We start from the raw sequence: 15,676 nt of genomic DNA on the forward strand, positions 1-15,676 counted from the left end.
CCATGGCTGCTTCCTGACCCACCTTCTCACCCCAGGATTTGCGCAAGCAGGTAGCGCCGCTGCTGAAGAGCTTCCAGGGGGAGGTAAGCGTTTATGTTTCTCTTGCATCCTGAGCCGCCTTCCTGTTCATCACGCTTTCTTTCTGTTCTCATAAAGTAAGTGCCACTGGCGGAAGGTGCTTGCTCGGAGGGAGCCTCCCCAGCTGCACCGACCCATCCACGTGCAGGTGACGGGCTCCTCAAAGTGAGGTTTCCACCGATTCCTCGATTAAAGCCCACGTGGGAGGGGAGGCGGGATTCGGGATGTCAGAAGCGGCGGAGGAATCCGGGGAGCAGTGGCCGGCGTATCGCACTTCCCACGGTGGATTGGGCTTGCTCAGACCTCAGCCTCGGAGCCCACAGACCTCCCCGAGCTCACTGGCCCCCTGAGCTGGATGGGGGCTGCAGCCACGAAGTCTCCCACACAGAAAGGATGTGCTCCGTCAGTCTGGTGCCTTCCTGCACAGCCGTGGGGGAAAGAGGAACTTCACAGGCAGAAGCCACGGTGGGGAGTAGGTTTGGGCTCAGTATAAGGAACGTTTTCTCGTGGATCCTTCCAGAGAAGGGCCAGGCAAGGTGGCAGGCAGGCGGCCAGTCATCTGAGACCTGTGTGCCCTGAATGCTGTTCGTCACAGGTTATGCGGGCAGTCTGGGTGGGTGACACGCCTGCTCCTTCTCTGCCGTTTGTGTAGACACTCGGTGAACTTCAGAAAACCAGAAATGATGTTAGTGTCGGGGGATTATTCGCTCTCCGCTTCTCCTGTAGGAACGATGACCTAGTAACAGCAGCGAGGGGGAGCAAGGCTGTTTTCAAGCCCTCTAAGGAACCCACGCCGGTGGGGCCTTAGACATTCCGTGTTCCTGCAGCTTCCCAACTCACAGAGAGCCCGGGAGGAGGGGCTGGACGCGGGGAAGTGAGGGGCTGCCATTTGGCCAACTCTTCAGCGCGCGGGTGACAGCAGAAGGTGCGGGATCCAAGGAGGCGGTGGAGGGCGGAGAGGCGATTCCCAGACGGCGAGGGTCGCATGTGAGGGCAGCAGCCGCAGTGAGGCTGGTGATGGCTGCAGATTTGAGAGCAGTGCAGGTGGGGCTCCTCTCTCCGTTTTATAATTTCCTGCCGCAGGAAGTCGTCCCCCGTGCCTGGCTCCCTAAGGCACAGAAGGACATCAAGTAGCCCAGGTCTCGAAAGGACTTGAATTGCCCTTTCCTCAGAATTACATGTCCAAATCCTCATTTTCTGAGTAAAGCCATCACCTTACACCTGCCCACGTGTGATCTAAGCCCTTCTTCTACCTGTTCAGCGGCTTTTGTGAGACCCATCAGCTTAGTGTTTCTCTGGTTGAAATAGCTCAGGGTGCTCTTTCTGTTGGTTGCTTGTTTTTCATTCTTTCTGAAAATTTTCCAACCTACCTAAAAGTAGAAAGACTTGTATAACGAAGGGCCGAGCGCCCTTTACCCAGACTCCTCACCTGTCAGCGTTGTGCCACGTTTGCTCCCCTCCCCCCACCCCTTTGCTCAACATTTGGAAGTGAGTTGCAGCCAGCCGGCCACCCCACACCCTCAGTGGCATGGGCGTCTCCTAAAATTGAGGGCATTTCCACAGTAACCCCGAGTAGCACACCTGGGAAAATAACACAAATTTCATAATATCTGATATTCTATCCAAAATCAAATTTCCTGTTACCCCTAAAATGTCTTTTATAACTGCTCTACATTGCATTTGAGGGAGATATATATATATATATATATATATATATATATAATTTCTCTTTTAATATAGACACTCTCTCCACCCCCTCACCTTTGTTATTGTTACTGATTTTTTTTTTAAAGAATCTAAGCCAGTTGTGTAGATTATCCCACATTCTGTTGGGGCGATGGGTTTACTTCTGGCAATATATATTAAATTTAAAATGCCTGTGAGACATCTAGCCTTCCTATTTGCCTGATTTTTTTTTAAGGCTATTTGAAAAGTAAATATTTTTATAGCACCGTTAATATCTACCAAGCTGCTGCTAATTGCTATATTTATGTTAAATAATGTGTGCTTTCCAATAAGCTGATTTGAGCAGAGGGGGCTAAATCCTGCTCGTTTCTGAAGACTGAGCTTGCATAGCAGCGGGTAAACGTAGGGACCACGAGTGCAGGGATGACCAGGGGCAGCGTGTCCTGATGCTTAGATGGGGCGGGACCCATTGTTTTTCTAAAAAGCCACCTTCTCTGGTAACCAGAGGCTCATTCTCGTACCCGTCACTCGAGTGTCTGCCGCTGCAGTTTTATTTATCAGATATTTTCTTTGAGTTCATCCCAATGTGCTTGAGTGCCCCTAGTAGAAAGTACCGTGTTAGTGAAAAGGTAGTCTTCGCCTCAGAATTTGTACAGATTTCCTCCTTACTTGAGATCCCCAAAAGAAAAACACAAAACAAAAGAAAAAGAAAGTTTTCGGACAGCGAGAAATTCACAGACAGAGGCCTTTAGAGTTCCTGCGTGAAGACTTCTTTATTGTGTGTCATAACGTCACGGGAAACGCTAGCCGGGCCAGGGTGCCGTTTACGCCCTTAGGTGTTTTCTCATGGTCCTCGGTGTAAATCCAGACGCCCTCCTGCCTGTGGTTTGTGGGGCCCACGTGGTTCACTAACTGCTCACCTCTCTAGGGTCCGCTCACTCCTTCCTCCTGTGCCAGCATACATGGCCATCCTGAGTCTCTGCCAGGTCCTTGTGCACTGGGCGTCCTCACTGGCCCCCAGGCCTTTGCACGGCTGACCTGCTTCCTGAAACGTTCCTCTTCCTTCCTCTTTACCTGGCTCACTTCCTCAAGGAAGGTCTTCCCTGAGCCCCAAAGGATGGGCCAGGTACCCCCCCATCGTGTGCTCCGAGCTGTTTGTGATACATTTGTCATCATACCCGAGAGCCACCTGTCACTTTTTCTCGGTTCTCCTTTTGTCTGTAAAATGAGTGAAGGCAGCCACTGTATGTTGTTCTGTTGGCCCTTGTGTCCCCAGCACCCGACGCAGCAAGTGAGAAGCAAAAAGTATTTGGGCTCTCAAAGTGGTTATTGATAAATGATGGAACAGCCAGGTTCCCCCGGGGGCAGTTTTTAAAACACTTTGCCTCTCTCCTTCCTTCAGGATCTGTTGCTGTTCGTAAGGTGAGAGGGACCCTGGAAGGCATGCTCGGGAAATACCTTTAGAAGAAACCAGTAAATAACGATTTGTTGTCCTTGGTTGAAAGGTTTGGGATCATACAGTCGTAATGGTTATTCATAATTGTTATTGCAAAGTCATCAAGTTTAACTCTTACACCCAGCCAGCTGATGGGCGAGGCAGAGGTGGGGAGGGTCAGTCCAATTTAAGGTTTATTTTAGTCCAGTAATCAGGCAGTCCCTTCAGTGAAGTGACAGTCACACTGTCTAGGAAAACGCTAAAGTCTTCCAAATTGCCTCCCCCGCTCCTAGCTCCTCTCCCTGAGAAGGGTCCTCGTACAGAGGTTGAGGGGGTGAGGAGTTGGCTTAGGCCCTACTTCTCTTGGCTGTAGGGGAGCTGCATATTTAACCCAAGTGTCCTCAGGGAGGAAAATCCTCTTAAGAAATAACTTAGTTGCTTATATTAGAGGGGAAATAAAAGACTAAAAATCCATGAGGCTTAGCATCCAGCTTAAAAAGTTATAAAAGTGTGATAGAATAAGTTCAAAGAAAAGAGGAGGAAGTAAATAAAAAGTGCAGGAATAGTATATAAATTCAACTGAATGAAAAAGAAAAGGAAGACCCAAGAAAGAAATAGCCCAAAAGCTGGTTCTTTGAAAGAACTACTACAGTAGACAAACCACCTTCCTAAATCAAGGGGAAAAAAGGTTAGGAAGGAAAACAGGATAACTTTGCAGCTGCAGTAGAGATTAAAAAGATAGTATGGGAATACTATAAACAATTTTATGCCAATAAATGTTAAAACCTAGGCAAAATGGACAAATTTCTGGTATGCTCTGATGTACCCAAGCTGATTAAAGAAGTAGAAAACCTGAATAGCCTTATAACTATTGCAGAAATATTTCCACAAGGTCTAGACAGTTTTATGGGAGAGTCCTATCAGTCATTCATGAAACAGATAGTCCTCTTCTTTTGCAAATTGGGAAAATTTCTTTTCCTTCAGAAAACAGAAAAAGAGAACACTTCCTAACTCATTTTATGAAGCTAATGTAACCTTCATACCAAAACCAGACAAGAACAGTATAAGAAAAGAAAATTAAAATCTGTCTTGTTTATGAATAGATATGCAAAAGTCTTTAAAAAAGGTATCAATAAATTGACTCCATCAAGCTCCGTGTATCCCAAGAATGTTGTGTGGTTTAACAGAAAAAATTAGTTAATGCAAGTTAGTAATAATCATTCTCAGATTAAAAAGGAAAAATCTCAAAAGTTACAGGAAAAGAATTTGGTAAATTTCAACATTCATTCACAATTTAAAAAAAACTACCAGCAAACCAGGAATAGAAGGGAAATTTGTTAACCTGGGAAAAGGCATTTATCAAAAACCTACATCAGTCATCATACTCAGTGATGTTAAAAACATTCCCTATGAAATCAGGAACAAGACAAAAATGCCTACTGTTGCCACTTTTATTTAACATTGTACTGGAAGTCTTGGAAGACTAGAAAAAGAAATAAAGTACAAGTATTAGAGCAGAAGAAATAAAACTGTCATTTTTCAAGTGAGCCTCGATTATTTAACAAGGTTACTAGATACAAAATCAATATAAAAAAGTAATTGCATATCTCTACATCAGTAGCAAACTGAAAAAGGATACCACTGCAGATAGCAACAAAAAAATAAAGGATACCTAGAAGTAAATATGACAACACATAGGAACTCATTCTGGAGAAAAGTATAACATTCTTATTGAACAATATTAAAGAAGAGTTAAATGGAGAAAGTCAAGGTGTTCAAGGAAAGAAATTCCCCCTACTGTATTATTAAAGACATCAATTTTCCCCAAATTGATGATAGAGCGAGTCATTGTAGTTTCAGTCAAAATTCTAACAGTATTTTTCATGAAACTTGAAAAGCTGATTCCAGAATTTATATGCAAGAGCAAATGGTCAATAATGACAAAGATAATAGTAAATAAGACAGAGAATTTGCCCAACCAGATTATCAAAGCTACAGTAATTGGCACAGGGACAGATAAATACACCAGTGGGACGTAGTAAAGAAATCAGGAACTGACCTGTGCATATACAGAAGCCAAATATATTGCAAACATGGCATTGCAGATCAGTGAGGAAAGCGTGGACTTTTCAATAAATGGTCTCCTGACCATTGGTTATCCTTATGGAATTAAGTGAAATTAGATCCCTACCTCACACCATATGCAAACACAAATTACAGGTAAAGACTTAAGGTAAAACTTTCAACCTTTCAGAAGAAAATATAGAATATGATGACTTTGGGTTGGGTAGGATTTCTTAAACAGGAAACCATAAAGGAAGACATTGTTACATTCAACTACATTAAAATTTTAAAGTAATAGCTTTCTTTTTCTCATGGAAAGACAGCCTAGATGAAGTGAAAGCCCAGCCCAGTGCTGCTAGCTCAGTTTCACCTTTATGAACTAGGAAAGGGCGCCACCTCCCTCAAGACATTTTCCTTATCTGTTGGAAACTTATCATAATAAAGATTCAAACCTATCTGAACGTTTTTTCATAATAAAGATCAAATGCCCCTGATGTGAATGTTGCCCCCTTGGACCATACTGTGAACCCATCATACATGGGGTAGTTGCCATACACATAGCCGACAAAGGATTAGTATTCAGGAATTTTTTTTTTTTAACTTTTGCCTATTAATAAGAAAAAAAACATACATCCCAATAGGAAAATGGGCAAAACCATGAACAGCGTTCTCAGAAGAGAAAATCAGAATGGTCAGTACACATATGAAGAGATGCTCAACCACATAATCAAGGAAACGTGAATTAAAATAATCTAAATGCACCTTATGCATATCTACCAGGCTGGCCAAAATTCAAAAGTCAAGATAAGTGCATAAACGGGTGCAACCTTTTTGAAAACCTATCTGGCATCAGATTCTCCAGCTGAAGAAGTACGTATACTTTGACAGAGCATTTCCACTCCCAGACATACACCCTGAATGAACTTAAACATGGGCCCCAGGAAACAAGGTCAGGAATGTTTGCAAATGATAAACAAGTGGAAACAACCCGCTTTCCATCAGCAGTAGGAAGAATAAGTAAAGAATGATATAGTCATACGGTGGAATACAACGCAGCAGGGGAAAGTGAACGAAATGCAAAATGGTGCAATACTGGGCTGATACGGTTTAAGATACATTTGAATTGTGATATAATAGAACCATAACGAACAGGCTAAACAGGAGATCCAGAACAGAGGTTGCCGCATACAGGCACAAAGGTGGTTTCAAAGGTGATGGGAATGTTGTCAGTCACAGGTGTTCATTTTGTGATTTATAATTTACGTACTCTTTTGTAAGTATGAACCACTTCTTTCCAAAAGAGAGAATCGTGCTTACAAGGCAGTAGCTACATAATTCTATTTTTGCATGTCAGAAGCTGAGTATTATTTTCTCCCATCTCTTTGCATTTTTCTTCTGTGATAAAGCACGTTTGTGAAGCTGTTCAAAATGGCATTTGCGGGACAGTTAGCAAGCGCTGTGCTCAGTGCTTCTCAGGCATGCGCTGCCCGGTCTTCGCCATCCCGGAAAGGAGCCGCTGCTTTGACCTTCCTGCCAGCGGATCTCCAAAGCTGTATCCATCTCTCCTGTTGGCTCCCTCTGTGGGAGGACGTGCCCCTTCCTCAGACACTGGTTCCCCCACCACCCCGGGGCTTGGAGCCCAGCTCCTGCTTTCTCAGGAACCACAGTCCTGCAGGGACCCCCTCCTGTGTCTTCAGTCTCTGCTAGTTCCTGGAGTGTTCTTGGCAGCATTCCTACAGTGGAGGTGGGGAGGGAGACAGACTCCTTTCTCCCCCAGGCGCTCGGCCAAGCGTCTCCAGAGAGCCGTCCGTCCATCCTGTGCGTATACCCACCACTGTCTGGCGTCCACACTGCTCTTCCTTGACCCTTTAAGTCCTCAGCTCTCTTACTCCAGTGACATTCAGCCCACCTGACCCTCTCGTGATAACCTCTTCTTTTGATACCCCGTGATGCTGTGCCCGCTGAGTTTTCTGTTCACTTCTCTGCCTATTGATTTTTAGCCTCCTTGGGCTGTTCCTCCTTTTCCCTTCAGACCTCTGAAGAACAGCCTTCTTTGCTGTATCATCTCTCAGGATCTGCCTGCGGGAAACTCAGGTTTCTCTCTCTAACTTGGTCTTCTCTTTGGAGTCCCGGCTCCTTCGAGAATGCCTGTGTGACATGACCTCGCCGTTTTCCGCAGGAAAGCCTTCTTAACCCACAGCCCCCCTCCCCTTCTCTGGCTTCCGTGCCTGCTGAAATTCCCTCCTCCTCCGACCTTCACCTTCTTGGGCATAACGCCCCCCCAGGGGGCCCGGCCGCCTCAGGTGGAAATCCAGGCCTCCTCTCCCCCATGCCCCCACCTCCTCCATCCCATCTCCAGAGTGCACCGTCGCCGTCTCCCACATGCTTGTCCAGTGCCGTGTCGTGTGTCACCGAGACCAGAGGTTCCCTAGCTGGTCTCTGCTCCCCCTCTTACCCGCCCTACCCCCCCTCCTCTGTGCAGCAGCAAGGATTGGGGCCTTCGTTGCTTCCTGGGCCTTCGGGGTGCCCTGGCCTGGCCGCTGCCTGCCTCCCAGCCCGAGCTGTTCCCCCAACCCCCCGACTGGCCCTCTCCTACTCATCCTGTAGGGCTCGCCTCAGGTGTCACCCCTCACAGAGGTGTCCTCTGATGGTCAGTCCAAACTGAGGCCCCTTTATTTCTCTTGTAGCAAGTTGTTCCGTTCAGAGTGCCTTCCTCTGTGCATGTGAGTTTCCACGTCCGCCACCCTCTCTAGATTTTCCGTCTGTGTTGGCCTCCTCTCTATACCTAGGCCTGGCCCCGTTGAGCATGCGGTAGGTGCCCGTTGGCCTCCTCTCTATACCTAGGCCTGGCCCCGTTGAGCATGCGGTAGGTGCCCGTTGGATGGGTGGGTAGAAGCAACATCCTCATTTCACAGATGAGGAGACTAAGCCCAGAGCAGGTAAGTAAGGCACCCACCGTCACGTGGGCGATAACGGCGGGCCTGGGCTGCCTGGCCTCCCAGACCGTGTTCTCCAGTGATGGTGCTTGGGGAGTAGGGAGGTGGCGCCCTCTGCCCCTCCATCCTCTCAGTCAACTCCCTGGTCTTTGATAAGGACAGATGATGTTCATTTAGTGTAAAGCGCTTGGCAAACACAACTTCAGGCTCCCTCCCCTTCCAACCAGCCGCTCCTGTATCAGATCTGGTGCTGCATGCCTGGTCCCCGTAGACATAAATATCCATAACTGTGTGCAGATCCTTTGGTGCAACCCAACCTGTGCCCCTTGGAGGAGTGGGGTGCGTGTTAACTGATGTCGCAGTGTCACCTGCTGACATGGCCCATGGGAGGGACCAAGCCATCATTTGGAACTTTCCTTTATACTGAAGGTCCACCGTATACATAGCACCAATGGTACTCAGAGCCTCAGTCTGGCCGTGTGAGACCCCACATGGGCTCTGATGCTGGGTTTTACTCTCTCTGTTCATTTCTTCATTCAGTAAAACCCCCGAGAGCCGACTGTGTGCAGCTCTGGGCCAAATAGGAGCTGAGGACGCAGCCGTGGATACAGTTGACAGGCACCTGTGTCCTAGTGAAGGGACCCAAGAGTGATGTCAGATGGTGACAGTGCTGTGGGGGAAGTGATAGGAACGGAGAAGCGCAGACTCCTCCAGAGACGGTCCTCATGGGAGGTGACGTTGGGGGAAGACCTGCGTGATGAGAAGGGCCAGCCAAGCACGGAGCTGGGAGTGTTGGGCAGAGCGGGGAGGTGCCAAGGCCCCGAGGAGGGACAGTGCTCGGGATGAGTGGGGACCGGAAAGGAGGCCCGTGTGCGGGGGTGGGGGGGCTGGGCCGAGGGAGCGAGGAAGCCAGGCCAGAGCAGCCAGCAGGCGGTGGGTGGGCAGGGGTCTCACGGGCCACGAGATGGGAAACTGCCTTGAAAGGCTCTCGTCCAAAGACGTCTGAGTGCGGTGTAAAGCAAAGGACCGTTCACACTTGCAGGTCCGTCTGATTTAATAAAAAAATAGACGAAATGGATTGAGTTGGGTAAATAGTCCATGAATTAGTTAAAAGTGACTGAGTTTCCAGGGTGCCCTGTGGCCTGGGTCTGTTGTCCTGTCACACATTTATGCATTCAGATCTAAAGGCCATGGCTAAATAAAGCCCGGAAGTCCGAGGGCTTTACTCCCAAGGACAGTTCGCAGGGGGTTAGAGGTGCTGCGCGCCGGCCCAGGCGCTGCGGCTCGTCTGCTGTGAACTCGGGCGGCTCCTGGGCCTCTTTCTGTCTGACTCTGCGCATCTGTAAAGCGAGTGGGTGAGCCAGGGAGTCGGCAGGGGGCCCCGTGGCTCTGAAGTCCCGTGTGACTCAGTGGCCGGGTACGTGGGTTGACTATCAGCGGAACAGAAGAGGGGACATTTTCCAGCAATTACATCTGTTCCTTGAAGGAACGGTCATTCAGGGTAGCGAGTTTCCCGTTACTGGGAGTGTTCAGACAAAGGCCGGGGGACCCCCTGTCAGGGATTTTCAGCTCCTACCCGGTCTCCAAGGCCCATCCCAAACTTTGGAGCCCCCGAGTCATCTCAGGATACCCTCACCAGAAACAAACCCTTCCCTCCTCATCTCTGGTGGGGCTTCGTTTGTATCTGTCTTGTGATTTTTGAGCCTGGAGACATTGTCTTTATTTTCTAGTTACTGGAACACAGTTTAACTAGCGCTATACTAAGCCTTACGCTTCTGAAATCTAGATGATAGGGACTGTGTGTGTTACACGTGCACACACACGCGTACTTACGTCCCCATCATACCTGCACTCTGCAAGTACCGCGTTAAGCGTTGTGGGCAGGCTGGTAGTCGAGAAAATTGGGCCAGACAGGTGGGTCCCAAAGCTGGTCCCCGGATAGCCCAACCGGCTGCCTGAGAATCACCCACACGTTTCCAGAAATACAGCTCCCTGGGCTCCTCCCTCCAAGGTTCTGATTCAGCAGACTGGGGAGGGGACCTAAGAATCTATCCTTTTACAAAGTCCCCACTGATTCTCACTCGTGGCTGATTGTAGGACCCACGGGCTAGGCTCCCCCCAAGGGCAGTTCCTCTAGGTCAAGTTCTGGTTCTGAGCGCCCGCTCAAGCACCCTTGATCCGTGTGTCAGGAGCTCCGTGATTTCGCTTTAAAATGTATTTCCAGGCGTCATGTCCTTGGCTGCTGCTCCGGCCAGGCTGGTCTATTTACCGTCACCGAACATGCCTTGTGGTTTCCTGCCTCTGCCCTTTTCCTAAAGTCACGGCCTCCGTTATTATAACCTTTTGCTCTTCCTCACCTATAAAAATAATTTCCATCCTTTAAGACCGAGCTACAAGTCTGCCTCCTTCGTTCCTTTTGCAGACCATCTCAGCCTGCTGCTAACTGTTTCCTTTCAAGGGCCTGCATCTTCTCCCCGACTGTGTATCTCCCTCTTTGCCTGACCGAGCTGGTTGAGGGAGGTATTCTCAGCTGAAGTTTCCTCCCTCTTACCTTCTCCTCGTTAGCAAAGACTCACCGAGTCCTGTGTTTGAGGCTTTGCACCAGGTTCCTAGTGACCCACAAGAAAAATAAGGTGGCCTCCCCTCCCTGGGGCCTCAAAGGCATCTGCCACTTTGAGCCCAGTGTCCCTCCCCTTTTTTTTTAAATTTTTATTTTATATTGGAGTACAGTTGATTAGCAGTGTTGTCTTAGGACTTCCCTGGTGGTGCAGTGGTTAGGAATCCACCTGCCAATGCAGGGGACATGGGTTCGAGCCCTGGTCTGGGAAGATCCCACATGCCACGGAGCAGCTAAGCCCGTGCGCCACAACTACTGAAGCCAGCACACCTAGAGCCCGTGCTCCGTGACAAGAGAAGCCACCACAATGAGAAGCCCATGCACCACAACGAAGAGTAGCCCCTGCTCACCACAGCTAGAGAAAACCTGCGCGTACCAACGAAGACCCAACGCAGCCAAAAATAAAATAGATAAAATTTATTCACAAAACAAAACAATGTTGTCTTAGTTTCAGATGTACAGCAAAGTGATTCAGTTATACATATACATGTATCTATTCTTTTTCAAATTCTTTTCCCATTTAAGCTACTACAGAATATTGAGCAGAGTTCTCTGTGCTCTACAGTAGGTCCTTGTTGGTTATCTATTTTAAATATAGCAATGTGTACATGTCAATCCCAAACTCCCAATCTGTCCCTCCCCCCTGGTAACTGTAAGTTTGTTCTCTAAGTCTGTGAGTCTGTTTCTGTTTTGTAAATAAGTTCATTTGACAGGTGAGCACAGGGCGGGCCAGGCACCCTGAGGACACGGCAGGCTCTGGCTGGAGGTCAGGGGAGGCTGCCGTCCTGACCCATTTCCAGGGGAACTTCCTTCTCAGCCAACACGACCATCTTCAGACTCTTGGGCCTTTTTCCGCGCCTGGTAGTCAGGGTGAATGTGGTGGCAGTGGTGGCGGTCGTGGCAGTGACGACGACCGTGTGTTTTAATTCTCTTTCTCCGAAACCCAGCGGCCTGGTGGCTGCAGCGTCTTCCTGTAGGCCCTCTCCATGATGGCTCAATTAGGGGAGCAGTAGGACTGTGGTTCAATATTCAGGCCAGCTTCCTAATTGAAAACACATTTTCTCCTGCAAAGCTGCAGCTGGTTTGGTTCTGCTCATGCAGAAAAGGATATAACCTTGCATAACATAGGAAATGAACGGTTGAGAGAGAAGCCAAATTCAATTTCAGTCAGATACGTTGAGGCTAAGCCCGTGATCTATGGAAGCCGGTGAGCGAGCCGAGCGCACGTGGGGGGGGGGGGGGTGCGCTCGGCAGCCCATTCATCACGGCCGCCCGCCCGGTGCTGCCTCCGCCGCCGCCTCCGCCTGCGCCACCGCGCCCGCCGCGCCTGGGCCGTGGCTGGACCGCAGCCAAGCACTCCAGAAGTTAACCTCTTAAAGACCTGGAGCTGCTTTCTGTTGAATAAATGTAATTTTGTGGTCAGAAATAAATGCTTGTGATGGAGCCGGAGCTTTGAAAACAACAGCCCGCCAAAGCTATTACAAATTGCTCCGCGCCGGGGAAGCCAACAGCATACATGAAGATTCCGAGGGTACGGCAAATTGATTTCGGCCCAGAGCTCTGCAGCTCTTCAATAAAAGTCCTATTAAGCCATTGTATGTAATGAACAATCCAGAGCAAATCTAATATTTTCAGCAGATAATTATTTTTAACATCCTCTCGGTAACCGTCGGCAGAGTTCGTGGATGTTTACAGCGCACAGCCGCGCGCGGCAGGCCCTCCCCGGCCTTCCTTGGCTTCTCTGCCGGAGGACCCGCGTCAAGTGCCCTTGGACGCGGTGCTCCCTGAGGGTCCAACAGCAGACCCTGCTCCGGAACAAGGCCACGGAGGGCTCCGGGCTGCTCTCCCAGGGCCTGGCGCCCAGTAGTTGCCTGGGAAATGTTTGTTGAAATGAACTGAGTTGAAATGCAGAAAAGGGAGCTCAAAGAGCTCTAGAATAAATTAGTAAGAAGATACGCTGGCAAAGCTGACTCAGAACCTGAGGCTCTAGAGATCAGAGGGTCACAGGTAATTAATTCGAGGTCCCACGTGACAGAAGAACTGGTGCCAGTGCCCAGAGGAGCCCCAGGACTTGCCCAATTGTACTTACATTCCCTGACAGCTCGGGAAAGAGGGTCTGTATCAGAGAACCCACACTGATGGAGCCACCAAAGTGATCTTGTAGCCAGCTGGGTGGGGGTCACTTCGGCAAGGGCCACCACACGCTCCTGGACCACTCCACTGCTCTGTTTGTGGCCAAGCTGTGACACTGTTCATGCTGAATTATGTCATTCTCCCAGACCATGAGCTTCTGGAGGACAGGGTCTACTCATTCATTCTTTCATTCAGTGAGTGTTTACTGAACATCTACTGTGTGCCAGACTAGACCCGAACTAGACCCTAGTATGTGGTTTTAGGTAATTAACTCAGATGCGGCTTTCATGGAGCTTAACAGTTGAGCAGGATCTGTATCCCCACATGGCACAGTGCTTGGCACATAGTAGCCCCTCCGGAAACAATGGATGGATGGGGATGGATGGATGAATGGCTGGATGGAGAGATGGGCAGGCATGTAGATGGGTGTGTGGGTAGATGGATGGATGGATGAATGGATGGGCATGTAGATGGTTGGGTAGGGGTAGGTGGACGGATCGGGGTGAATGGCTGGTTGGATGCATAGATGGATGGATGGTTGGATGGATGGATGGATGGATGGATGACTGGACAAGTAGATGGATGGGCAGGGAGGTGGACTGGTGGATGGATGAGGATGGATGAATGGCTGGTTGAATGGATGGATAGATGGAGAGTTAACACCCCTGGTGTATAAATCAAAAGCAATCTCTGTTCATTAAAAAATGGCTCAATTCTGTGTGTTTACATTCCCAGCCCCATTCAGGAAATCATGTGATACCAGGAGGCAGTTGTGATGTGAAGGTTAAAAGCACTGGACCTAGAGTTAGAAGGCCTAGGCTTGAGGCCTGACTTGCCAGTGACCTTGACCTTCACCAAGTCAGCTGATCTCGCTCAGTGCCTGTTTCCTCGCGTAATAAATGTGAAGCATTGGGGGCAACAGATTCGAGTGAGGATGCGAAGTAGTGTTTGTCCGTGAGAGCAGACTGACTCTAATAGCTTTTCTCCTGGACTAAAATTATCCAGCTTGTAACATTTGGTCATATAATATTTTTTTGAATACCGTGGAATTTAAATTATTAGGGTATTTTATTTTCTGCAGATCTCCCTCCCCTTGGAAAAACTCAGTCTGGTTGTTAATTAGGTTTTACTAATGCTCCATCAATTTAACGCAGTAATTCCTTAAATGACACCAAGGACCAGATGGTCGAAAGAAGGACTGTGAACCTATGTGCGTGACTTGGGGTGGGGGAGCACGGGGACACCGATAATAGCCCAGGGAAGTTCTGTTGCTTGAACGTGGGTCATTCCACGTTCCACTTCTCCCAAATCTTCAGACTGTGCCCCCGCTCTCTTTGCCAGTAATTATTTGCGTAGCATTTTGCTTCTACAAATCACCATCTCCATGATCTCACGAAGCCTTGCCCCCACCCCACCCTGTTCAGGGGACATTATCGCCACCCAGAGTGAGTGAGTGGGTGGGAGGGCAGGAGTGCGAGGAGTGGAGTGGGTTCCTGGGGGGAGGTCTGCGCCCCCAGCTCCAGGCTCTTGGCTCTCCTCGCCTCTTGCCGCCTCCTGGTCCCGTCCTGGGCTCTGTGGCTCCCTCGTGCCTGTGATCCTCAGGGAGCCCCTGCAGCTACTGGTTCAGATCCCACCCTGCCCCCTACTACCCTGGGGCCCTCAAGCCCCATTCATCCTCAGGCCTGAGACCGGGGCTGTCTGGGGACTTGGGAGGGCAAGTGTGGGACGCAGGGCCAGGCATTGTCCCAGGGCAGACCTCTGAGTGAGCGTTCTCTTGAGAAGCAGCAGACGAGCATCACTGCCCTGGGAGCAGTCGTGCCCCGCGGGACACGCAGGGCTCAGAGGCCCAGCTGGGAGCAGCTCCTGGCGTCCCCATCCGGGGCTGCACTGTGGGCTGACACCTCTAGGGGTGTGGCAGTCTACTCGGGGTACTGGACACACGCACTGCTCCTTCCTGCTCCCCCTGGCTTCTCTCCTGTGTGACCACCCGCCCTTCTGGCACCTCCTCTCCAGGGAGACAGCTTGGAGTAGCAGAGAAAACCAAACAGACACGTCCCAGATTTTGAAATTAGACAGATCTGGATGTGAGTCCTGACATCACCTTTTACCAGGGTGACCTTGAATGAGTCATTTTAGCTTCTCCGTGTCTCATCCTTAGAACGGAAAATCCACCCTGCAGAGCAGAGACGGTGTGTGTATGTGTATGTGTTTAAAGATCATGGCATAAAGCAGGGCTGGAAAAGTGGAAGTTCTAGTTATTGATCACAGAATCTTCCAGTTCCTTCGCCCTCTTAAATTCCCCCGGGAATCAGTCCCAGCTCCCGGGGCCTCTCACCGCACGCCTGCCCCGTCCCTGGTGAGGTTTACCCTCTTTCCTGGGCTGTGCTGCCACCTGCCAAGTTCTCCTTGCCTCCTGGGGCGTGGCCTTCCGGTCCAGAGCAAGCTCGTCACTTCCCGGTTGACAGCCTCTGGGACTCCGGTACCTTTCTGGATAAAGTTTCCCGCCCCCACCCCCACCCCCTGCTTAGCCCCCAGGCCCTCCCACTCCACCCCAGCCCCCAGCTAGGCACCAGGCACAGCAGATCCTGCACTTCAAACAGGCCACTCTGTGTTTGCACAGGCTCCCCTTGCCCCAAAGCCCTGCCCCTCCCACCACGAAGGAAGCCGACCTAAAGTGTGCAAAAACACGAGATGCAGAACAGTATCTATAATATCCTACTGTGTGCG

General features: G+C 49.6%; 1 protein-coding gene across 12 annotated transcripts in view; it reads left to right on the forward strand.

Moving 5' to 3' along the window:
* Nucleotides 1-15,676, forward strand: part of CUX1 (cut like homeobox 1) — a 383,965-nt gene that overhangs the window by 183,847 nt on the left and 184,442 nt on the right. For 11 of the 12 annotated variants that reach the window (XM_089895747.1, XM_022587992.3, XM_022587997.3 and 8 more), the window contains exon 3: nt 36-83. The exons of the other annotated variant lie outside the window; for it this stretch is intronic. In XM_089895747.1, the coding sequence (XP_089751873.1) occupies nt 36-83 (48 nt within the window). The remainder of the gene's footprint in view (nt 1-35; nt 84-15,676) is intronic. 12 annotated transcript variants of the gene reach the window in all.

The sequence above is a fragment of the Delphinapterus leucas genome, chromosome 15 (assembly GCF_059928025.1).
Source record: "Delphinapterus leucas isolate spDelLeu-1000000601 "Yukka" chromosome 15, BTC_Dleu_Yukka2, whole genome shotgun sequence".
In the NCBI taxonomy this organism is placed as follows: Eukaryota; Metazoa; Chordata; class Mammalia; order Artiodactyla; family Monodontidae; genus Delphinapterus; species Delphinapterus leucas.